Source organism: Aquarana catesbeiana, linkage group LG01 (genome assembly GCF_042186555.1).
Source record: "Aquarana catesbeiana isolate 2022-GZ linkage group LG01, ASM4218655v1, whole genome shotgun sequence".
Classification (NCBI taxonomy): Eukaryota; Metazoa; Chordata; class Amphibia; order Anura; family Ranidae; genus Aquarana; species Aquarana catesbeiana.
Window position 1 is genome coordinate 653603740 of NC_133324.1, and position 26424 is coordinate 653630163.

General features: G+C 40.9%; 1 protein-coding gene across 1 annotated transcript in view; it reads left to right on the top strand.

The window, feature by feature from the left end:
• The window catches only part of DAPP1 (dual adaptor of phosphotyrosine and 3-phosphoinositides 1), a 113035-nt gene that overhangs the window by 54016 nt on the left and 32595 nt on the right, over nucleotides 1-26424 (top strand). The window contains 2 exon segments of the mRNA XM_073601478.1: nucleotides 805-927; nucleotides 12021-12154. Of these exon segments, the coding sequence (XP_073457579.1) occupies nucleotides 805-927; nucleotides 12021-12154 (257 nt within the window).

The following is a 26424-nucleotide window of genomic DNA, read 5'->3' on the forward strand; positions in this document are numbered from 1 at the left end:
CTAATGTAATAATGGTCCAAAGTATAGTTAAATCCCCAGCTTGTTGTATGATTTGCCTATTTGAGTTCTCTGAGTCCTCCAGGATCACTACGCTATTATGTTTTAATGCTCCTTGGGTATCAAAATGCCAATAGTAATGTCCTCAATTATTCTAATGTCCTGTAGTAAGTCCTTGACAGACTCATGGCCAAAGTAAAGCATAGGTATGTTAAACCTCTAGGAAACCTAAGCTGGGTGGTCTCTCAGCTACAAGATTAGAAGTCTCTGATGTTTAGTTAATTAGGAAATGGCACTGCATTTGGTGCTAAATCTAGAGCACTTTCATCTTAATTATTGCAGCTCCAATATACCGAGTCATTCTGATATGGTGGTGGTTTCCATCAGGGCCCAACATGATTAAGGGTCATGGTTCTATTCAGATTGATAGACCTTAAAAATCAGAGAAGAGTCAAAGCTATCAAATGGGTGAAATTTTGTTTCAAAAATGTTCACTTAATGTCCATTATTTTCTTCTCTAATATATTATGAAAGTCACTGTATTTTTCTGTTTGGAGACGTGAAGAATCAGCATGTTGAAATCTGCTGATACTGCAGTGAAATGTTTCGCAATGTACCAACAATGCTTCCTGGTGCGCAACACCGCAAAAAGACAGACAGTTTCCAATTAAAAACATTCTTAACCTATGTCTCATCATCTTCATAATTGGGTAACATGTCTGTAGATAATATCGGGTTGTATATTTTATGTATAGCTGGGTGGGTATTCTATTCTACTTCTAACAGAACTGCTTTTGTATTTGTTAGGTGGTTTCATGAGAATCTGACCCGACATTCAGCAGAAGCTCTTTTGCTTACCAATGGACAGGATGGCAGTTATCTGTTGAGGAAAAGTGACTCCAAGGCCAACGTGTACTCGTTGTCAGTAAGGTAGGTACATTTAAATGCCTTTTATAAGCTTCAGGGAGGTTGCTTAGGTATAATAGTTGTTGGCATGCATTTGAGTCAGAGCTGTGTGTTTTAATATTTACTCAGCTTCAGCCTGTTAATCACTGGGCTCGTTTCCTGCCAATTCGACAACCACTACTAATATTGTATATCAGAAGCGCAGGGGAGGAGGAGGAGGAGGCTAGGCACTGCACTCTAGAGAGAAATGAGTGAGATAGAGCCATAAGTTTGAACTGTCCCAATATTGACAGCATGTGCCTGATTTTTGCATGACAAGTGTCAAGGCTTGACTATTACATCACTGTTCTAAACTGACTGACAAAAAGTGATTTAGTATGTTTACACCTTATAGGTAAGTCTTTGTGTGCCCCTCTGATCCCTGAACCTTGTTAGTAATGGCTTAATTTTCCAGACTCTATACCCCTGTCCAATGAGAATTCTGTCTCCTTTTTCAAAAGAGGGGCAGGGGGTGGGTCGAACTGTGCTTCTGGGGGAAGGGTCTAGCCCCCTAGTCAGACATATTGAACCCTTAGCAACAAAAAAAAAAACCAAAGATTGGATGGCACACAGAAGGATTTTCTTGCCAACGATGATAATGGCAAGCATATTGTAGTACCTGATCTTAGACAGAACTTTGAAAAGTTTTTAAAATGCATGAAGGATTCGCCAACCCAACTAACTACTTTCTCATGGTATCACCTTAGGATTAGCTGATTGAGAGGGAACATTTACTAAACTTTTTTTTATTAGGTTTTGGATAGAATAGGAAGGGTTAGACCATTTATAACTGACATCTTGAAGATTCACCCCTATATTTGTCCGGGCGACCAATATCACATATACAGAAGCAAGATGAAATCTAACAATTTAGAGTTATCACCAAAGCAAGAGGTGAAGGAAAATCAGGCAATAAGGATAATAGTTCCTATGACTCTCTCACATGGAGATATTTCCATTTCAGCGGTTTGTAACACTAATGCCCTGTACACACGACGGAATATGTGCAATCGGAGCTTGTTGTTGGAAATTCTGACAGTGTGTGGGCTCCATCTGACTTTTTCCATCGGAATTTCCGACACACAAAGTTTGAGAGCAGGCTGTAAAATTTTCCGCCAACAAAATCCGTTCGCGTAAATTCTGACCGTGTGTGGACAATTCCAAAGTGCCACGCATGCTCAGAATAAATTAAGAGATGAAAGCTATTGGCTACTGCCCCGTTTATAGTCCCGACGTACGTGTTTTACATCACCGCGTTCAGAACGATCGGATTTTCCGATAACTTTGTGTGACCGTGTGTATGCAAGACAAGTTTGAGCCAACATCCGTCAGAAAAAATCCATGGATTTTGTTGTCGGAATGTCCGATCAATGTCCGACCGTGTGTACAGGGCATTAGGATCCATTCACACCTGAGCATATGGATTTTACTGGCATTTTTCAGAAGTGTTTTCTGTTCAGCTTTTTTGCAGCTTTTTACAAGCTTTTTTAAAGTGTTTTAGAAAGGTATTGCAAGCTTTTTACAGCTTCAGGCGTTTTTGTTTAGCCAATAGAAAGCACTAGGGGGAGGAGAGGGAGAGGAAATTAGGGGTGGAGAGCTGCTATTTAAGCAGAAAACGCTCATAAAACGCTGGTGTCAGGCGTTTCTATTGAAGTCTATGGGGCCAAAAATGCTTGTAATCTGCCAAAGAAACTCATGTTACTTTTGAGCTTCAGGCATTTTGATTCAGGTGACAGAACGCTCAGATGTGAACAGGAGCCATTGAAATGAATGGGTTTTGGCTTGTTGTGTGTTTAAGAGCTTCAAGCAGAAAATCACTCAGGTGTGAAAATCACTCAGGGCCTTAGATCCCAAAGTTCATGTTTGCCTAGGGCTCCACATATTCCTGAGTAGGCTATGTCAGGTAAGGTGTGTTTGAAGCACCCAAGACCTCAGGAAGGTGATAAGTACCAGTTACTCCTATGCTCCACCTCTTTTCCAATCTTGGATGAGGAACAAGGAATGAAGACTATATAAAAGCAAATTTTGAGGCTGTGTAGTTTTAAGTAAGTTTTAGAAAGCACTAGGGGGAGGAGAGGGAGAGGAAATTAGGGGTGGAGAGCTGCTATTTAAGCAGAAAACGCTCATAAAACGCTGGTGTCAGGCGTTTCTATTGAAGTCTATGAGGCCAAAAATGCTTGTAATCTGCCAAAGAAACTCATGTTACTTTTTAGCTTTTTACCAGATTTTACATTAAATTTATTAAAATAAATGTTAGTGGAATGGAAATGAAATATTTTAGAGTATGCAATTTATTCCATAAACATTTAATTCATTTTTTTTTCAAATGAAAATGTTTACTTATTGACCTGGACATTTTATAGATAGGCAACGCCTAACCTAATATTGATTAGTGGTTCAAAATTAATAACTACTACAGTAGGGAACAGACACAAAAGATACACTCCGCATCTTTCCAGATAACTATTCTGCTTTATTATGACGCAATTAAAGGTTTATATACACATGATTACGTAGGTATCACGTTAATATTACAATTGTACGTTTATGGTAACAAGGGGCGTAACATAGGCAGACTAATTCTAATCAGGACTCGAAAGAATGTAAACATTTACTGAAAACATTATTAGTGCCGTGTGCACAGTGAGGGCAGTGTACAATACATACAAAATACAATACAATTATATACAGAACTTACAAATTTCCTTTACACTTATGATTGAAATAAATATGAAGAGCATTTACTTGGGCATCCCAAGCACAATATTCTTTACGTGGCCAGCTTAGGAATATGAGGAGACTAAGGTAAACATGGGCCATGGGACCTAAATGTTATTTATTCCAAATGGAAATTAAAAAAAGATCCATGCAAACGTAGCAGCTGTCTCTGCTGCCAGTAAATATATAAGCCTCTGGCATCTGTAAACCTATAACTCCAGCCTTGGATAACTGTAAATCAAGTCCCGTGTCATCCTTTGGGGTCAGTAAACTCAAATGCCGGTATCTATTGCTGGTAAACATATGATGCCAGTTTCTCATCTTAGTAAAATGTATAATGCCAACTCTTGGAGAAACATAATGCCAGGTTATGCTGTCTGTAGATGTAAAACGCTAGCCTCAAGTGCCTGGAAAATGTAATGTCAGCTTTTGTTGTCTGTACATTAAAACTTTAAAATTGCCTTTAAAATGGCTAGATGTAGGTTCGAGCAAGTCCCATAACTGTTTTATATTTGGATGGCTATGTTCTCTTCTGGGATTCAGTAATGTGATCGCTATGATTATAGTGTGATTGAGTGCTGAAATTTCCTTGCTTGTTTCTATGTTTGATCCCTGTTCATATCACCACGAGGTGAAGATTAAGGTGTACCGCACACCTTATGTAGATACATATTCCTTAAAATGGTATGTAAATTGTCCTGTACTTAAGTAGTTAGCGCTTCCACCTGGCAGCACTAGGGTCTTCTGTTTTGAATCCCAACCACAACACTACCTACGCAAGGTTTGCATGTTCTCCCTGTGCCGGTGTGGGTTTCCTCCAGGTACTCCGGATTCCTCCCACACACCAAAGACATGCTGGTACGTTAACTGGCTCCTGTCTAAATTAGCCCTAGTATGTGTAAGTATGAATGTGAGTTAGGGACCTTAGATTGTATACCCCTTGAAGGTGGGGACTGATTTGAATTTAAAATGAATATATGTAAAGCGCTGCGTAATTTGACAGCGCTATATACACTTTATTAGGTACTCCTGTTCAATTGCTTGGTAACACAAATTGCTAAATCAGCCAATCACATGGCAGCAATTCAATGCATTTAGACGTCTGGACTTGGTGAAGACGACTTGCTGAAGTTCAGACCGAGCATCAGAGTGGGTAAGAAAGGGGATTAAGGTGACTTTGAATGTGGCATGGTTGTTGGTGCCAGGTGGGCTCGTCTGACTATTTCAAAAACTGCGGATCTACTGCATTTTTACACACAACCATCTCTGGGGTTTACAGAGAATAGTCCGAAAAAGAGAAACTATCCGGTGAGTGGCAGTTGTGTGGACAAAAATGCCAAAAATGCCTTGTTGATGCCAGAGGAGAATGGGCAAACTGGTTTGAGATGACAGAAAGGCAACAGTAACTAAAAAAAAAACACTTGTTACAACCAAGGTATGCAGAAATACTATCTGTGAACGCACAACACATCAAACCTTGAAGCAGATGGGCTACAGCAGCAGAAGACCACACCGGGTGCCACTCCTGTCAGCTAAGAACAGGAAACTGAGGCTGAAATTTGACAGGATCACCAAAACTGGACAATAAAAGATTGGAAATATGTTGCCTAATCTCATGAGTCTCGATTTCAGCTGCCGCATCCAGACGGTAGGGTCAGAGTTTGGCATAAACAACATGAAAGCATGGATCCATCCTGCCTTGTATTAACAGTTCAGGCTGGTGGTGTAATGGTGTGTGGGGGATATTTTCTTGGCACACTTTGGACCCCTTAATACCAATTGAAGATTCTTTAAACACCACGGCCTACCTGAGTACTGTTACTGACCATGTCCATCCCTTTATGACTACAATGTACCCATCTTCTGGTGGCTACTTCCAGCAGGATAATGCACCATGTCACAAAGCTCCAATCATCTACCACTGGTTTCTTGAACATGACAATGAGTTAATTGTTCTCCAATGTCCTCTACAGTCACCAGATCTCAATCCAATAGAGCAGTGGTTCTCAACCTGGGGGTCGGGACCCCCTCGGGGGTCAAATGATGATTTGCCAGGGGTCACCAAATCCTGGCCTGTTCCTGAAGTCAAACTGCTCTCCCAGCCTTTTCGCGGCCGCCCAGCAGGGCTGTCCCTGGAGCCCGCGGCCGGGCACTCACCCTCTTTGCAGATGCCCATTTAGTTCACTGCATGGCTGGGGGGCAGAGACTAGAGGTCAGCTGACTAGTGAGGAATGTGAAGTGGGTGGTGCTGGAGGAGACCCTATCTCCTGATTTCGGCATAGGTGTCACTGCTGCGAGACACCACAAAGTCGGAAACACAGTGAAGCCAGAGACACAGTGAGTAACACTACCTGTGATTTTAGTAGTCATTAAAAGTCCCCACCTAAGCTAACTGATCAGAACTCCCCCCAGCATTGCCACTCATCCCACCCCCCACCAGCACTGCCACTCATCCCACCAAGGAGTAAGAGAGGGAATAAAAATAGAGAATACATGGAAGGGAGAGGAAAAGAGGGGAAGGAACAAAGAAAAAGGGAGAGAAAGAATAAGAGAAAGAACAAGAAAGATGGCTAGAGAGAGGGATGGGGGGGGGGGGGGGAACGTTAAGAAATGAGCATAGAGAGAGATAAAAGGGAAAGAAAGGAGAACAAAGAAAAAGATGTAACCATCTTTCTCTTTGTTCTCCTTTATGTACCATAAGGGGTTTTAATACTGTACAAGTGAAAGGGACTCAGGGAGCGCTAAATGTCCGTGGGTTAGGGACGCAAATTACTTGTCTTGCTTTGAGTCCTGACAACCCACGCTACAAAAATAATTTTACTGTTAGGGGTCCCCACAACTTGGGAAATTTTATCACGGGGTCATGGCACTAGGAGAGTTGAGAACCACTGCAATAGAGCACCTTTGGGATGTGGTAGAATGGTAGATTGGCAGCATGGATGTGCAGCCGACAAATCTGCAGCAACTGCGTGATGCTATCATGTCAATGTGGGCCAAAATCTCTGAGTAATGTTTCCAACACCTTGTTGAATCTAAGCCATGAAGAATTAAGGCAGTTCTGAAGGCAAAAGGGGGCCAACCCGGTACTAGCAAGGTGTACCTAATAAAGTGTCCAGTAAGTGTACGTACCTGTAATATATAAAAATACATTTTAAACCTAGTCTCTGACCTGTCCTTTCAGCCCCAAATACAATCGTTGTCAAAAGCTTGAAGACTTCACCTCTGTAACATCTCTAAAATTCACCCCTTTTTAACTAATGAAACCACCAAGCTCCTCATTCACTCCCTTGTTATCTCTCACCTTGACTATTGCAACTCCCTTCTCATTGGCCTGCCTCTCCATAAAACTACCCCCACTTCAGTCTATCATGAATGCTGCTGCCAGACTCCTCTACCTTACCAACCGCTCAGTGTCTGCCACCCCTCTTCACCAATCCCTTCACTGGCTTCCGTTTTGCCCAGCTAATTAAATTCAAAATAATTAGCTTTTTGCCCTGAGCTACATCATCAAACTTGTCTCCAACTATCACCCCAAACCTTCCTCCCCGCTCCTCTCAAGACCTCCTGCTCTCAAGCTCCCTTGTTGCCTCCTCCCATGCTCGTCTACAGGACTTCTCCAGAGCCTCTCCCATTCTCTGGAACTCGCTATCTCCTACTCTGGCTGCCTTTAGGCGATCCCTCTCTTCAGAAAAACCTATCGGGCCTCCATCTAATCTTTTATCACTTCCATCAGCTCATCCCCCACAGTTACAACCTTTTTGTTTCGCTTGCCACACCCTCTTGGATTGCAAGCTCTTATGAGCAGGGCCCTTTTAAACCTCTTGCATTTTATTTTATTGTATTATAACTGTACTGCCTCCCTTTTTATATTGTAAAGCACTGCGTAAACTGTTGGCGCTAAATAAATCGTGTATAATAATAATAATTATAATAGAAATTAATACTTAATACCACATACTTTAAGATAATTAAACACAAAGGGCTACATTTATAAGGCAGTGGATGCGACATTCAGAAAACATTCACGGCAGGGGAATCTTGCATATGTTGAATGTTTGGTAGATGTCAAATTCACTGCTTTATAAATATGCCCCAAACGCTTTCACCTCAAACAGTTTTTATGTTTGTAGGTCACGGGCTACTTTCTGTATATTGCATTTATGTTTCAAAGTCTTGTTGTATCCTGGCTGCTTTGTTGTCCATGTAACAAATCTGCAATGATTTGTACTGGCAGAACGGAAGACAAAATTTAGCTAAGACCAGAGCAAGTGACAACTTTAAAAAAAAGTTGCTAAAAGTAGTAAGTTTCCAAGGTGCTTGTTCATTCAAGCACATATCCATTACTTAAACAGTATAATGTGTGACAATCTGAGCGACAAACAAGCAGTATTTACAATACTTCCTCTTACAACAGTAATTCTGTTGTTCTCCTATTAAAGCAGGATCTGCGCCACTCAACAGTCGTAAGGTAAGAAAAGGCTTAAAACGATTCTTTACTTTAAACAAAATCTAATGAAAATGGTATACCTATTAAGCTAACCTTTTCTGGAAATTTAATGTAGCATGACAGCTAGGCAACTAGCATTTTCAGGTGAAGGATTGCATTGGCTGACTCTTTAAATGTAATTACTGCTATCTGTATTAAATGTGATCCTTATGATATATAGTGATCCTCTATATCAGGGGCCTCAACTTTTTGTTTACTGTCCTTCAGAATTTAGGCAGTCCAGACTGTGGCCATTGGCAGAAAAGGTCCCAGAATCTGTGGGGAAAAAGCAATGCCCCATCCTTAGTTTCAGTGGAGGAGTTGTGCCCCATCATTGGTGTTAGTGAGAGGAATTGCACCCCTTCTTAACTGCCATTGGTAGAAATTGTGTCCCATTAATGGTGTCATTGGGCCCCATTGTTGGTGTCGTTGGGAGAAATTGTGCCCCATCATTGGGAGAAATCATGCCCCATCACTAGTGTCATTGGGAGGAATTGTGCCCCATCATTGGGAGAAACTTTGCCCCATCATTGGTGTCATTGGTAGGAATTGGGCCCTTTTATTGCTGTCAGTAGGGGGAATTCTGCCCCATTATTTGTATCAGTGGATAAAATAGTACCTGAAGGGCAAACAAGCATCTGGCCCCCAGGCCACAGTTTGGAGACCACTGCTCTATATCCGCCTTTCTCAGCCTTCTTACCTCTGAAGAACCCTTGAAATAATTTTTCTGCTTTTTGGGGAACCCCTTCTCAATTGGATTCTACTAACATCTCATGGTACTTTTGGACATGATCAAGTTTTAAAGGAATAAGTAATGTGGAGTACCTAGCATATTTGACATCCAGGGCAGGTAAATATATATAAACCATTACATTGTACAACAACACATTTAGGCCCCTTTCACACTGGGGCGGGCGTCGGCGGTAAAGCACCGCTATTGTAAGCGGCGCTTTACCGTCGGTATGCGGCCGCTAGCGGGGCGGTTTTACCCCCCGCTAGTGGCCGAGAAATGGTTAAAAACCACCGCAAAGCGCCTCTGCTGAGGCGCTTTGCTGGCGGTATAGCCGTGCCGTCCCATTGATTTCAATGGGCAGGAGCGGTATACACTCCGCTCCTTCACCGCTCCGAAGATGCTGCTAGCAGGACTTTTTTTACCGTCCTGCCAGCGCATCGATCCAGTGCGAAAGCCCTTGGGGCTTTCACACTGGAATGAAAGCAGCGGCACTTTCGGGTCGGTTTGCAGGCGCTATTATTGTGAAAGGACCCTTAGTTTAAAATGAAATTAAATGAAAACACTGTGTATAGCTATAAACAAAATTATAAACTCTTCTTTTTTTTTTTTTTTTATAAGTGCTCACATTCCCTCTGTACTAAGCTGCATATAAGATGGGGGAGGAGAAGCTGCAGCACAATGAGCTTCCCAGTGAATAGCTATGCAGGAGCGGTGTGTAAGGACAAGTCTGATCATTGGAGGAGAGAGCACTGTGGGGTCAATTTATTAAAACTTGGTGCAGTGCTGCTTAGAAATCAGCTTCCAGGTTTTTTCTGTCAAAGCTTAATTGAACAAGCTAAAATTAGAAGCCGATTGGCTACCATGTACAGCTGCACCAGATTTCCCACTCTTCAGTTTTAGTAAATTAACACCTGAGTTCCCAGCATAGCTAGAGATCTGACCAAGCTGTGCTCTCCTGCCTAGTTTAATAGGAAAGCAGAGGGACTTGCAGGAAAACCAGGGATTTCACACAAAGGAAGCAATAGGAGAGCAGGATACTTTTTTCATACCAGTACATGGTACAGCAGGCACATATTAGGAATATGAAATGTTTGGTTTACATGTATCTTAATTGTGTTACCAAATCCCCTACAAAATGATTTGCAGTAATATTCTTGAAATGAACAATAACTTTAGAATATAGAGGCAGACAGTAAAAATTGTGGTATCCTCCAATATTAGTGGCCAGTGTAGAAGTGACCTCTTACATTGGTGATTAGTGGAGAGTACCACATACTTGTATGAAAAAGTCTCCTGTTCTTTTTGTATTGCTTCCTTTTGTGTGGCATTCCTGGTGTTCCTGCCAGTCCTTCTGCTTTCATACTGAAAACTGACCACACTAGGCATGGGAGCACAGCGTGATCAGTTCTTTAGTTTGTGCTGGAAACGCAGCCTGCTCTCCTCCCAATGATCCAGACTTGTCCTGACATGCCCCTCCCCCTCACAGCCATTCACTGGGAAGTTCAGTGTGATGCTGTTTCTCCTTCCCCAGCAGTTGACAACAGATAGATTGTGATCACTTCTAAAAAGGACAAAAAAGTATGTATGTGTTTTTTTTTTTTTTTTTTTATTATCCTTCATTTCTATTTTAAACTGAATGGGTTGTTTTACAAGGTGATTGTTTACAATCACATTTAGAAGAACCCTAATTGAGAAACACTGCACTATTTGCTAATCTGGTGAGAGAGAGAGAGAGAGATTTTATAATTATCCATTTAGGCTTATAAGACTCTCTGTGATTCTATGGGCCAACTCACTGAGCACCATGTCTGATACATTTAAAAGCCCTTTCCATAGATTTTGCTTGACACATTTATTTTATGATGAAGGTTTGCCAGGTCTTTACTTGGCTTTCCCCAATTGTGTAGGCTTCAGAACCCCATGTAGTGTAGAATGTGATAACACAAGCTAGGGACAATTTAGACAGGAGCCAAGTAACCTACCAGCATATTTTTTACGTTTGGGATGAAACCATACCATACCCAGGGAGAACATGCATACTCCATGCAAATTGTGTCCTGGCTGGGATTCTAACCAAGGACCCCAGTTCTGTGCCACCCCCAGGGCCGTCTTTAAGGCAGGGCAAAAGGGGCAGCTGCCCTGGGCCCTGTCATTGTTGTGGGGCCCAGAGCATCTGCCTTATACGTGCCAACTATCCCAGTTTAAATTCCCTTGTCCCTTGAAGTTTTAGTCCTGTGCTGTGTCCCGATATCTCAGTGTGAAGTGCTGGTACTAATGCTGTCCAGCTCTGCCCTATTGTTGTGTACAGATGACTCACCTGCAGACACATGTTTACATGTAAATAACCGACATTCACATGTAAATAGCGGTGGCATTACTAAGTAAATAGCTACGGCCGGCAGCATTGATATGTAAATAAAGGCGCCATTCATATATATATCATACTCCTCTGCAGTGAGGAGATGATGTGCTGTAACCTCTAGCAACTAATCAGTGAGCTGTAATGTGTGCTGTAACCTCTAGCAACCAGTCAGTAATGATATGCTGTAACTGCTGGCAACCAATCGCAATTGCTGCCTGATCTGATACAGTAAACTGATTTTAAGTCTAGCTGCTATTTATTGTATGTCTCAGAGCAGGTGGAGAGTGAAATTGCATGGGGGGGGCGCCAAGAAAATTTTTACCCAGGGTCCAATCAATATTAAAGACTGCCCTGGCTACCCCATCAAACATTAACCTTGGCAGAAGTATATAAGGCACTTGGAGAAGGGGGACCCGGGGTATGAAGAACAGACTCCATTTTATGTTACCCAATAAAACATCTTTGAAGAACCTAATGTACATGTCAATGACAAATTTTGTTTCAGATGCTTTGTTTAATGAAAAGTGACAAAGGAAACCTGCCTCATTGTCAGCTAACAAACAACTTTTGTAATTCTATTTGATCTTGCAAACAATGATCTATGATTACCTCTTTGAATTGCAGTTTAACCAGTTACTCCTGTGTTCCATGTTTGGTTATGATTGTGTGCCAAGCTTAAGAGTGTTATAAGGAATTTTTATATCCCAAGTTTGGATGATAAAAATACGGTAACTAGCATGACTACCAATAATAATATGTCAAATACATTCCTTCTCAAGGGCCAAGGACTCAGTGAAACACTTTCAAGTCTACCAATGTGGAACAAGTCTTAAGTTTGGATTCAATGAATTCTCATCTATAAAAGAATTTATTCAACATTTTGCAAACCAACCTCTGATCGGAAGTGAATCAGGTACCTCGAAATTTAAATATGTGTTCTGTTACAATTTACATTTTGTGGCTGCTTATAGCTTCTGTTTATTTAGCTTTTTTTTTTTTTTTTTTTTTTTTTTAAAGGTTAAGTTTATTTAGCTACTTGCTTGTAAGATTTCCATCTCTATTTTTCAGTGGAAAGGTCTGTTTTTTTAATTTATTATCTGCTTAAAGTTTTTTTTTTTTTTTTACTTGATGTGCGAAATGCATCCAAAATATGTATTTCCTATGATAGCTCCGTCTAGTGACCATAATGCAGCATTTTTCTGATTACGGTATTTCAGAAAAATATCGCATTATGGCCCTTAGATGGTGCTGACATTCATAGGAAATACACAAATTAGAAAAATTCCAGGGATTTATTTGTTATCGCTATGCAATTCACACAGTTCATTTTTTATAATTGGCCCCCAAAACTTTATTAAGCTTTTATAGAGTAGCAAATGGTTAAGACTCCTGTCAGGTTTATTTTCGGATTGCCAAACTAGCAAAAAGAGGAGAAAAAATAAGCACATAAAAATATAAAGAAAAAGATTTCCCAAAGGAATTCCAATGCAAAAAATGAGAGGTGTCTAAAGAAAGGGAATGTACTTGGATGTACATAGCCCCTTCCACTCATCTACTTCCGCATAATACAGAAAATCATATGTCATCAAAACAAGTTTCCCCATTGGATGATTACCTCTCACCTCTTGTTCCTGTTGAAACCTCAAACATTTTGGATTTCCTATTACTTTTTGTACCAGAGACAATGGCCTCCAAGGCCAATAGAGACAAGTTTTGACAATGCATACACTTTAATTGTATTGGTATTTTATTTTCTGGTATCTGTGTGATTAATTTGCGTTGTACATGAATACCAATTAGAAATAACTCCAATGCAAAACAAAGTTGAATGTAAATGATCTATTTTAAGCCATCTGAATCATTTGTAGGTGGTGTAGTCTGAAGAAATATCAGCCTAATCAGGTCAAACTACAAAAATAACACCCTCACACCTTATAATAATTCCCAGAAACCTGTCTCACCACATATTGTCATGTTCAGCCGATCATCGCAGGCATAGGTAATCCATCTAATCATGGTAGTCCTTTTGTTACAAGACCCATCCTCGTCCTCATGTCAAGAACAGCTTAAGTTAAGTGTGTCAACTCTTACTACCTTGTGTAAGATTGTAATATACACAGCCTCTTTTTATTAAAAGTGAATGTTCTAAGACAATCAATGCATTATTTTATGTGAAGCTTAAAGCATAAATGCACAATTGACTGTATATTAGGAAAAGCAGCATGGCCACCCATTTAGGCCAAATCCTTTTTACTTTTTTTTATAAGTAATAGGTATACACAGAGCAAGGAAAGTACACCAATCAAATTTTATCTTGCATATGGTAGTGTCTGGAAAAAAATGTCTTAGCTGCTCCTGTAACTTTAATAATCTGTGTCTAAAAGGCCTAATTGCACCGCTCAGAACTCAGGAAAAATGAAGTCCCCCCCCCAATATATATATATATTATGTGTGTGTCTGTGGCGTCTGGTGCTCAAAATTTTTTGGGGGGGGCGCAAACAAACTGAAAAATGCTTTAAAAAAAAAAACATCAATTGCAGCCTCACTGTGCCTATCAAATTCAGCCACTTTGCTCGTCAAATGCAGCCACTTGTGCCAAGTATATGCAGCCACTGTGCCCACCGACCCCCCCCCCACTCGCGGGGCTCACGTCTCTGGCAGCACACCCCCCCCCCCCGGAACTTACCGCAGGCAGCAGCTCCTCTCCAAGACATTGCACCACAGCGGTGGCGACCTCCGCTCCAGCGTGTGTGTCCTCTGCTCCTCTTCCTAAGCACCATGCATCCAATTAGGTGGTCTGGCACTTTGGCCAATCAGGAAACAGGTCTGACGCCCTGCCTCCTGATTAACAGGGAGGAAGGTTATTGTAAAAATAGCGAAAATTAATTTGCTATCGTCACACAAATGGTGGGATCAGGGCGCACTCTCTGCACCCCGAACCCACTCTATTTTGAAGACTATTAGAGGCTCTGACTCTAATCAGGTGCTTCAAATCCATGCGCCCAGCGTCCTGAAAGGAGCCGGGCGCATGGATGGGGGGGCGGCGCCCATGCGCCCACAATGCACGCACGTGTGTGTGTATATGACACAAGTCTTTGTACATAAAAGCAGCCGCTAAATAAAACAGAAATATACACGTAAGTAAAAAAAAAGTACTTAGTCCATATAGACAAAGTTCCAATACTCAAAGCAGCGCTCCAATCAAATAAATGAAGTATGACCAGCATTCACATGTAAAAGGATATGAGAAATCAATAGTATGTTGATAGGTGATGAGACAGTTCAATTGATAGGTGAAGGATTCTACTTAATGATTGATAGGCATATACCATCCACCAGAGTTCACATCACATGAAAAACACTCCCCTAGGGGTTTACACTCACCAAAGGGATGTAATTCAATAGTCCGGTTGTCTCAAGCAGCTCATCACCCAGGGTGGTTTAGTCATGTAAACAAAGGCTCCACATAGCGCGATACCGTTTTAAAAGTTTATTCAAGACGACCACCCCCTTTAAAAAAAAAAAAAAAAAACACACACACTAGCACAACGTAAAAGCATTTGGTTGAATACACTTCCGGACGCCGTAAGGTCATGCGCTGATGCGTTTCGTCATCACGACTTCAACAGAGAGCATGACCAAACGGCACGGTGTCCCAGCATTTATGGGATAACCCAGCATTAGTCTAACCCCCAGTGATCACCGCCTTGCTTTGCAACACTGCTAGTTAGAGGAATCACAATCACAGGGGGACTGGTTCAATACACACAGCTGGCCTGTTCATCCTAATTTTCATTTAAAGAAAACTGACATACTACCAAACCCAGATACTACCTAGTAAAGCTCAATCATGGATATCACCCGGCAATACTAGAGTTCGCCCAGTATGGTTATGTAATCCAAACCATAGGCATGCGCACAGGGTGTGCTGGGTGTGCCCAGGCACACCCTAATCCCCCCATGCGCATTAGTGTTATCGTTCTGTGTAGCAACAGGAACATGGGAAAGATCTCCCTCTTACCGGCTCTGCCATAAGAGAAGTATTTTATCCTTTTCTCTTTCACTGTGCCAGCAGGGAGATCAATGTGCCGGAGTCATATATGTAGATACATACACATGCATGTGTGTTTGAGCTTAAGGGTGCACACCCTAATGCATTAGGCTGCGCACACCTATGATCCAAACAAATAATGCATATACATTTTCATGATTAAAATTAATAAAATTGTTCACATGAAATAATATTGTGAACTCCAATAAGAGAAATATTATAGCTTAACTAATACTAAATATATCAGCAAGTGAAATATATGTAATATAAATGCAATATGAATGCAATGACAAACTAGAATTATATCAATTCAAGTCTAAAATGTAAAAAAAATATAAGAAATATAGGAAATAAGAAATATAAAAAAAGAGAAGATCGAGGGGATGTTGATTATACTAACCAACATTAGTAAATTATTAATTTTAATATAATAACAATTTAAAAAAACGGAAATTCATAAATAAAACCTATATACTGTATCACTGATAAAACAGTTGATATCAAGTTCCACATTTAACTCTTTGGGCACGAGTGTATCAGTGAGAAAGATCCATTTAGTTTTGCGTTTGGATGGTTTTCTTACTATATAAGAACCTCTCCAAGCTGGTTTAATACGGCCTACACCCCACAATTTCAGACCGGACGGATCCGGATTGTGGAACATCTTAATGTGTAATGAAACACTATGATCCTCAAAACCTAATTTAATGTTTTGAACATGCTCTGCAATCCTAATTCTTAATAACCTCTTTGTGCACCCAATGTACATCAGCCCACACGGACATTATAAAGCATAAACTACATGGGTAGTATTACATGTAATGAATTTGCAGATTTTAAATTCTCTACCATTAGAAGGTGAAGTGAAACTCCTCCAGTCCTCTCATTGGCCTGGTGACCTCTCTACATGCTTTACATTTCCTACATACAAAGAAGCCATCACAATCCCAAAAGGATGGAGGTCTGGTGGGTGGGTCCAGAATTTTCTTCACCACCCTATCACTAAAACTGGGGGCCTTCCTATATATAAAGTTAGGAGCAGCTGGAAGTACTGGTTTAAACTTTTATAGTACATCTGAAAATCAGTAATGACAATACAATCCTTAGAAGCAACAATTTGCCAGCAATCTAATATGCAGCCATTTTTTTTAGCTTTGAATAGAACATAGAATAGTCAGAACTTCTGTCAGATTTTAAATGCTGTATATGTCCATATCTGGGGAATAACCCCTCACCTCCCCTGAATAGAAGGTGAGGTAAAATATCTCAAGTAGGAATGCAAACAGCACCATGGCAAAGGCACTAACCTTTTCCCACTCAGCAAGAACAGTTGTCAATGTCCCTGTTGGAGAGATTCATCCCTACCTTTTCTTCATTGTCCCTGTTGAAAAGATGTATCCTCCCTTCCTGCTCTCTAGTGTCCCTTGTGGAGAGATTTCCTGTTCTCCAGTGTCACTGTTGGAATTTTTATTCCCACTTCCTGTTCTCAAATGTCCCTGTTTGGAGAAATGTATTCCTTCTTCTTGTTCTCCTGGTTCTCTGTTGAAGAGATTTATTCCCACTTTCTGTTCTCCAGTGTCCCTGTTATACAGATTTATCCTCCCTTCCTGGTCTCCAGGGTCCCTGTTGGAGAGATTTATCCCCATTTCCTGTTCGTCATTGTCCCTGTTGGAAAATTGTATCTTTCCTTTCTATTCTCCAGGGTCACTGATCTCCAATGTCTCTGGTGGGGAGAGTTATTCCCACTTCCTGTTCCCCGGAGTCCCTATTGGAGAGATTCATCCTCACTTCCTGTTCTTTGTTGTCCCTATTAAAGTATTATACTCCCTTCCTATTCTCTGGTGTCCCTGTTGGAGAGATTTATCCCCATTTCCTGTTCTCCAATGTCTCTGGTAGAGAGATTATTTCCCACTTCCTGATCTCTGGCATCCATATTGGAGAGATACATCCTCACTTCCTGTTCTTCATTGTCCCTGTTGGAGAGATTTATTCCCACTTCCTGTTCTCCAGTGTCCTTATTTATTCCCACTTGCCGTAATGTCTGACTAATGTCAGGATAGACAAGGATAGAGGAGAAATCTTACAAATGGCGACACAGGAAGCAATAAAATACACAGTTATTCCTTCCCTATGCTGTCCCAACCATAAATGTGCCACCCTATTTATAGAATGACTAGTCCTCCAGTAGAGTTATACCATCAAGAGCCAAAATGTGACTCTGCTCATTATAGAAGTATTGGCTGATGATGCAAATAGGACGCAACAGGGGAAAGCATACATTACTGGGAGGGCTGAACCTTACTGTTTGATAGGCCCTAAGTGAAGTGTTATACCCAAATATTTTCAAATATCAATTGGAGATTGAACATCCCCTGAGATTGTCCTGATGTGTACATTGCAGATGTAAAGGTAAAGACCTACATTTTTTACTAAGATCTTTAGCTTTTGGTATTCTGACCAGTTTTGTACTTTGGGGGCCCATGCACAACCTTCCCCTGAAAGCATTTAAAGGTGGGGTGCAGGATTTTTCTTTTGAAATATTTGTTGCTGTCTGTGTCACCATTGAGAAGATTTTCCCTCTCTTCCTTTCCCAGTGACCACAGGGTAAAGCTCTCCAGCAGGGATACCAACTATAATAAAAACTCACTTTTAGTAGCGTAAGAGAGGGTCTGTAGTTATTTTTTCTTTTCCTTCTGTGTCAGAGGTTTTTACTTTCCACATTCCAAAGCTGATATCGCACATTAAAGTTACATTTCATGCAAACCACTAAATACATAAATACAATAAATATAAGGAAGCTGATTTACCTGCCAAAGAATTTGTATTTCTGTTTGAGTCAGGGCAGGTGACTTGATATTTCTGGTACAATGTTTTTATTAGGATATGAAAAAGGCAAAACCAGATAACAACAAATTCCCACGCAGGGGATATGGACATAAAACATAAGAAGGAAGTTCATGTAAAAGTAGATAATAAGACATATATTATGAGGGTATATGTTATAAACTGACACCGCTAGCCAGGGTCAGGGGTCAGTGCGCTATGCCCGAGACTTGAGACCCAGGGGCTAAGGCAGACTAGGGGGAGCGGAGTTGTCCGCAGAACAGGGAAGAGGGAAAACAAAAAAACAAAACAAAACAAACACAAAAAAACACGAACAGTGGGGGGGGGGGGGGGGGATAGGTGTAGAACAGAGCGGCAGGCAAGAGGCCCAAAAACAGGAAGTGGGAAAGAGAAAGGGGGGTCCCCCAGGCTGGAGACGGGGTCAAATTGAATTCAGAGTCCTAGACTAGTTGGATGTAGATTAGAGAGTGCGTAGGACCACCATGGGGCCCACACCTTAAGGAATTTTGCATGGGAGTCGTGGAGGATGCTGGACATTTTTTCGTGGATCATAAGGGTTGTCAAGGTATTCCTAACCTCTGCAAATAAGATGTTTTTTTCCAAGCCCTCGCTATTGTTAGTTTGGCAGTGATAAATAAGTATGTAGCTAGTTTATGCAGGTGAGAGAAAAAGCCCGGGAGCGGGCAATGGAGTAATGTAAATTTGGGGTCTTTGTGGAAGGGGACATGGAATAGGGAGGGTAGTAGGCCAAGGACCCTTGACCAGAGTCCTACAAAATGGGGGCAAGACCACCATCTGTACAGTTCATCTCCTCATTGACCACAACCCCAAAAGCATCTGTTATTGCAAGATGGGTTTGACTTGGCAATACGGGCTGGGACCCAGTACCAGTGCAGGAGGACCTTATAGGCCGCCTCCAACGTGGCAGTGTTAAAGGAGCATTTTGCTATGCTGGACCAGGCCTTAGGTGACTTGATATTTCAATACTACTGTTTAGTACCACAAAATCTTGTCCCTGCTGTGAGCCTGAGATAGGATAGTGAAAGGCGAAGCAGCTCATCTCTGTCAAGCTAAGTGCACATTAGCCTATTCTCTGAAAAATGATGCATGGTGGATTGCTTTCTAGAGTGTGGCTAAAGGCCCCATACACACTATTAGATTTTCTGCAGATTTTTGTCTTCAGATTTACCAAAACCATGTACTGTAAGGGCCTGCCTGATTGCATACACTGATTGCATTGAAACTCTTAAGGTTTGAACTCATTATATGGTTTTGGTAAATCTGAAGACAAAAATCTGCAGAAAATCTAATAGAGTGTATGGAGCTTTAGGAGCTGCCATTGGGCATTCAGGAGGCAATCCTGAAGAAATCATGTGATGGTGATGCAACACATAGGGTGGAGCAGCGAGGCCATCACTTTCTAAAGGAAGCGAAGGCACCAGGAAGAGCGATGTTGCCAATTGTGTGTTGTCAATTGTGTGTTGTCTTAGGGAACATCACTGAGGTTTTACTCTGCTGTGCATGGGATGAAGTGCACATATAATGCAAGTTTACTTTATGCTTTTTAGAAAGATTATTATTTTAATAGTAGCACAAAGATGGTATTATGTTTGTTTTGAGCTATTGTATATATCTGGGTGGAAGTGGAGGGTAGTGTAGATGAGAGCTATTGCCCTGAAAAAGATAAAAAGATGCAAGGTAATCCTTTAAGGTTTATAAAGTCCAGAGGTGATTGGAGCCAGCTGATACACTTCAACTGTGAAGAAGGATACCAAGGTCCATTACTTCTATAAGGGGAGGTTGAAAGTAACCTATTTGATTGATATATAGACATATCTCCCAACTTTTTGAGATGGAGATGAGGGATGCCTATTAGCAGAAGTATGTAGGCATAGGACACACCCTTGCCACGTCTCCTTTAAGGCCCCTTTCACACTTGTGCAACCTGAAAGTCGTGTGACTTTGCTGCGATTTTTGCCGCAACTTGAAGTAATGCCTGTGTAATCTTGAGGACTATGGCACTCAAGTTGCATCAAAGACATACCAAAGTAGTGCAGGGACTACTTTGAAGTGTCTGATATGAAAGGCACTCACTGGAAATCATGGGGTACGACTTGGGACTGCACAAGTGTGAAAGGGGCCTAAAGGAGAATTGCACAAAAATTGCACAAAAAAAATGATTAGTTAAACCCACAAGTACTTTTTTACTACTACTATTCCTTTTATATTGGCTTTTGGAATTTACTATTGCAACAATTTAGAAATTGGGTGAAATGTTTCACTGGGAAACACTTTTTTTTTTTTTTTTATAGATGGGTAGTGCATTTTATATACAACTTTATAGATCAGACCAATATGAGGGACACATGAGGATAGTCCCTCAAAATCAAGAACAGTTGGAAGCTATGCACAGATTAAAATTGGAGGTAAGAACATAGTGTGGAAGGCGAAAGATCTCGAGTGACACACCTGTGTGGCGTTTCAAATACACACACGGATTAATCACTGATTGGGAAGACATATATTTTGGACTAATATATACTATTTATGCACTTTATTTCACTGGAACTTGTGGTAGTTTAAATATACTGTAAGCGGGCAGAAGGTACAGGCACAATGTACGTGGTTATCATCTTCTGGGTTTGGGGAGCATTGTGCAGAAGTTTAGCAGAAGGTTTAAGCCAATGATTTCAGATAAAATCAGCTGATTGGCTGTGTCCAATCACAGAGTTCTGTGTTTACAAAAATGCAGAACTCTGTGTACAGGGAACAGCAATCTGACTGTTTCCTCTTCTTGAAAAGCAGGGAGAAAAAACAGCCAGATCAGAAAGAAGAAGCAGCGCACATTACACGCATTACACATTGTTAGGCACACAGTTAACCCATTGATCACCCCTAGATGTTAACCTCTTCCCAGCCAGTGTCAGTGTACAGCAGAGATATGCAATTAGCGGACCTCCAGCTGTTAAAGAACTACAATTCCCATGAGGCATAGCAAGACTGACAGCCACAAGCATGACACCCAGAGGCAAAGGCATGATGGGACTTGTAGTTTTGCAACAGCTGGAGGTCCACTAATTGCATATCCCTGGTGTACAGTATTATTACTGTATTAGTGTCACTAGTAACGTCAGTGTGAGTTAGTGACCCTCCCAGATAGTGTCAGTTAGTGCCAGATTGCTTGCCACCCTATCACAGTCACACTATAAGTCGTTGATCATTGCCATTACAGTATAGCATCTATAACTGCATAAATTCCAGTATGTATACCATAGATTGTAGACGCTATAACTTTATCACAAACCAATTAATATACACATATGTATTAACCAAAGACATGTAGAAGAATACAATTTGACACATTTTTTAAAGAAATTATGATTTTAATATTAAAATATTCATTTTCTTTAGTTTTATATAATAAAAAAAATAAAAAAACCTTGTGGTGATCAAATACCACCAAATAAAAATCTCTATTTGTGTAAAAAAATATATAGATTTCATATGAGTACAGCATTGCATGACCACACAATTGCCAGTTAAAGTAGCGCAGTGCCAAATAGAAAAAAAAATGCCCTTTTTGGAGGTTAAGAGGTGAAGGGAATAGTTTTTTAAATAAAACCAAGAAAGAAGGGGAAAGGGAAGAAGTGGGACTTTAAATGAGGCACCGGGGGTGCCTCCATCCCTGTATGCGAAAATTAATAAGAGTTGGGACTTTAAATGAGGTCATGGAAGCAATGCAGGTACCAGGGGTAACAGTGCAATTTTATTGGTCAAGTAACATGCATAAAAACAATTCAAGACAGGACCACATCCTGTAAAGAAAGACAATGTAATAAATATCATTCCAAAATCACAGCACATGTATTTGTGCATAAGCGATCGGCATCAAGGATACAATCAACTTGGCGCCACATAGTGGTCTCGTTGAGCGATTTAGTACATGTACAAAGAATGCATAAAATATACAAATAACAATACCACAGCACAACAAAAAGAACAAATAATAATGTGTAAAAACCATAATGATTATTCTTGAGATTTGTAATTTAAACATATGTTGGTGTCCCAAATGTCCGACGCGTTTCGTGTGGAATACACTCATCAAGGGCCCGATGGTGAGGGATTTCTACAAGAGTAATGCAACAAAAAGTGAGTTAAACTGGAAGCGCATACAGCGAAAAAGGGGTGGATCACCCTAAAACACTTACATGTGAATAATGCGGTAGGACATGACAAGTACAGAGCCAAGACCAACAGTCATCTCTCCCGGGAAATATATATAATATATATATTTATTAGTTATTTGGATTGTAATATTTATTTTTTAGCCTTGGGTATATCATTTCCAGCACACATGTCATTAATTTTTTTTATATCACTTATTTGGAGATATTAACGTAGCGTATGGTTTCCATGTGATCATTATGTTATGCACATGTATGTAGCAGCATGGCACTTTTATAGAAAGCAGCACTTTAAATGTATTTTTCTTCAGTGCATTTGGGGTTTGTAGAGCGTTTCCCTACAGTATATTGTATTCCTGAGTACATCTGTGTATCTCTGCTTAAACATCACTTTTAAAAAGAATCAACAGCCACACTGATGAGTAGTTTAACTTTCAATCCCCATTGAGTCGATATGAGTTTGATGCTGCCAGCAGGGATAGTGTGTTTGCGGGATGTGGACACCTGTCTGCAGGGAACTGGACGTCTACCATAAACTCATTGCACATAGGTCACCAAACAGCTGTCAGCCGATACTAATTCTGGCCTGTACTTGACCGGGGTCAAATGTGAAGTTGATTCCTGGAGGTGAATGTTGATTTCTCATACTGCCTGTAGATTAACCATTGAAAGAACATGGCCTGTAAATGACAGACCGGTGTCCAGTGCTAGGTTCTGTCTAATTCGTAGAAAGAATTAGTAGATTTATATGGTTTTCATTTAAACAAATGGGCAAGGGTGCAGTCACGCTAGAACTTTTACTCAGTCCTTGGTGCAGTTCAGCCCCTTAAGCTGGCTATACATTATATACTTTACTTTTCTTCAATTTCCTTTGGATTTACCTTCAACTGTGTAGAGCAAGGACCTGCCTGATTGCATACAAATTGAAAGTGTTTAGGTTTGACATCATATTATATGGTTTGGGTAAATCTAAAAGTAAAATTGTATAATGTATCGCCCGCCTTAAGCCTCGTACACATGGTCAAATTTTCAGACGACCATTCGTCCGTTTTTTGTTGCGTGCTAGTCTCATATCGAAATTGAAGAGGTTGCTTACTGTACGAAAATTCTCTCGTATGACAGAATACAACTTCAGAAGTGACGTCATGTGTTGAATAAGTTTTGTATGTATTCCTTTTGTTTCTGAGCATGCAAAGTCTTGCTCTTACGATTTTTTCGGATGAAAACCGTACTAATTAAACGAAAATCGGACGTTGAGTTCGCGTGGAACAAAAATGTTAGTCTGCACATCCAGCTTTTGCCGGACAAAAATCAGAATCGTCTGTCGAAAGAACCATACTAACGATCTGAAAATCAGCAGATTGTTCGTCGGATGAAATTTTACTTCTGATTTTCGTATCGCGTATATTTTAGTCTGGTTCGTTTGTGTAGTATGAGTGCTCCGAACTGCCCACAAGCATACTGTGCCTGAGACCACTTGGAACAGGTGGTCCCGGGCATGGTTCACTTGCAATCTGGTATAGTTTGCTGCAGTGTGAGTACAAACTGTGCCAGAGTACAATTCTGTCCATAGAGAACTGTTTAATCACTTGCCGCCCGCCCTATAGCAGATTGACTGGGCACAGCCTCTATCAGAGGTGCCCACCACAGCTGCCAATCAGTGCCCATCAGTAATGACTGTCAGTGCCTCCTCATCAGTGCCACCTATCGGTGCCCATCAGTACCAGCTATCGGTGCTGCATATTTGTGCCTCCTCATCAGTGCCCGTCAGTGAAGGAGAAAACAAAATTTTATAACGGAAACTAAAAACTTTTTTTATATTTTTATTTAGAAATATTTAGAAACAAATAAAAAACCCCAGTGGTGATCAAATACCACCAAAAGAATGCTTTATTTGTGGGAAGAAAATTATAAAAATGTAGTTTGGGTACAGTGTTGTATGACTGAGTATTTGTCATTCAAAGTGTGATAGCGCTGAAAGCTGAAAATTAGCCTAGGCAGGAAGGGGGTGAAAGTGCCCTGTAAAGTGCCCTGTATTGAAGTGGTTAATTAAGCAGGAATCACTGCTCTGGTTAGCAGCGGAGTGTCCCAGGGAACCGGTGCAGATTACCAAATAGGCAGGGTAGACACCGGTCTATGGGCCACACACTGTTTAGGAGCCCCCTGACAATGGATCAAAGTAATATTGATTTGATCTTGTAAGAAAATTACAATAAAGCTTTTTATTTAAATTGTTTACAAAAGATAGAAAAAAATGATCAGCTCAAAGGAAAGTAAACTTTAGGCTGCATGCACACATGAAATGTGGTGAGGTTCTGCCACGAATGTCGTGCAATAAACAAACCGCATTGCGTGAAGCTTGTTGTCCCAAAAAGGTTTAGGAGCTTATTTTGGGTGACGTGCTTCACGCGATGCAGTTTGCTGTGACTGCAACACAACTTATCATGCGAGAATCGTGGCAGAACCGCTCTGTTTTTTGATGCTATGAATGAATGGCATCTGAAATGTGCGTTGTGCGATTTTGTCATTCACACCTGGGCGTTTTGAAATCTCAGGCAGAATCACGTCTATTTTGCCCGCGATTCAAAATGGTCATGTGTGAATGCAGCCTCAAAGACTCTATAGAGAAAATGCTGTGTGAATGTAATGTACCCAGTGACGGCCGGTGGTTATATTTTGGGGGGGTCGGTCGGTTGGGTTACCCAGAAAACAGCAGGCAGGATTAGGTGTGGCCAGGTGCTGATTGACAAGCTACAGGCTTGTGAATCAGCTGGGACAATATGGGTAACCACTCCCCTGAAACATTTTTTCCTCCCACTGTAATGCAAGCAAGCACAGCCTACATGAGAGTGGAAACTCTGGTATGAATTCTGGAGCAGTGCAGTATTGTTGCCACACCATCACAAGAAGCAGAATTAGGTGATCTGCACTGGCAGGATAAACAGGTACTTGTGAGACTTTGCAGGGGGGGCTAAGAGAAAACTAAGTGCAGGTGCATTTATAATTTAATGCTGCAGCACATATTTTTTTTTTTTTTTTAATGGGCGGCCATATTTTTTTTTCTTCTCATGAGCTGCAGCAATACCTGCACTGAGTCAGTCATATCAACCATGAGTACATTCTAGAATATGGCAGGATTCCGTATCAGATTATACTAGTTGTCTGTGATACATACTCTAATATTCATAACCCACAGAAGCAGACATTTTAGATACAATTTCCTGCTACAGATAGTGCTGGATTTAAAAGGGACAATTGCCCCGGGCCCCCTGCTAGAGAGAGCCCCAGACTTCCTTTATAAAAAAAAAGTAATAATTATAAAATTAGATTTATTATTAGAAAAAAATAACAAAGTGTGTGGGTGTCAGAATGCAGAACAGTTAAGCCTGACTTCAAGGCAAAGAAGGAATCTGGGGTTCTGGCAGAAATTTTGCATTTCAACTTCGTATTTTATTATTTGAGATGTTTGTTTTAATATTACTGTAATACTGTATTACTTACGGAATTTATTGCCTTGTTAATGAGAGTCAAGTGGGTGGGACAAGGGAACAGATTGAAAAACGTTGGAAAATGCCTGTAGGGTAACAGCCCCGACCCCATTGTGTGGGAGTGAAGTTAATGCCAGCATCGATTTTATCACCGCAAGAAACATGAGAGAGAGAAGCTCACTCTCCTGCTTGCCCCTTATTGGATCAAGGGACGAATCCGACACTCCATGATCTCAAATATGGTAAAACTTTGTTGGCATGTTTTATCTGAAATTACAAGATTGGTCAAATTCAGGACAGGCATTGCTCTCGATTGGAATTCGGCCAGACTGATATAGTTACATAGTAGGTGAAAAAAGACCCAAGTCCATCAAGTCCAACCTATGTGTGTGATTATGTGTCAGTATTACATTACATATCCCTGTATGTTGCGGGCATTCAGGTGCTTATCTAATAGTTTCTTGAAGCTATCAATGCTCCCCGCTGAGACCACCGCCTGTGGAAGGGAATTCCACATCCTTGCTGCTCTTACAGTAAAGAACCCTCTACGTAGTTTAAGGTTAAACCTCTTTTCTTCTAATTGTAATGAGTGGCCACGAGTCTTATTAAACTC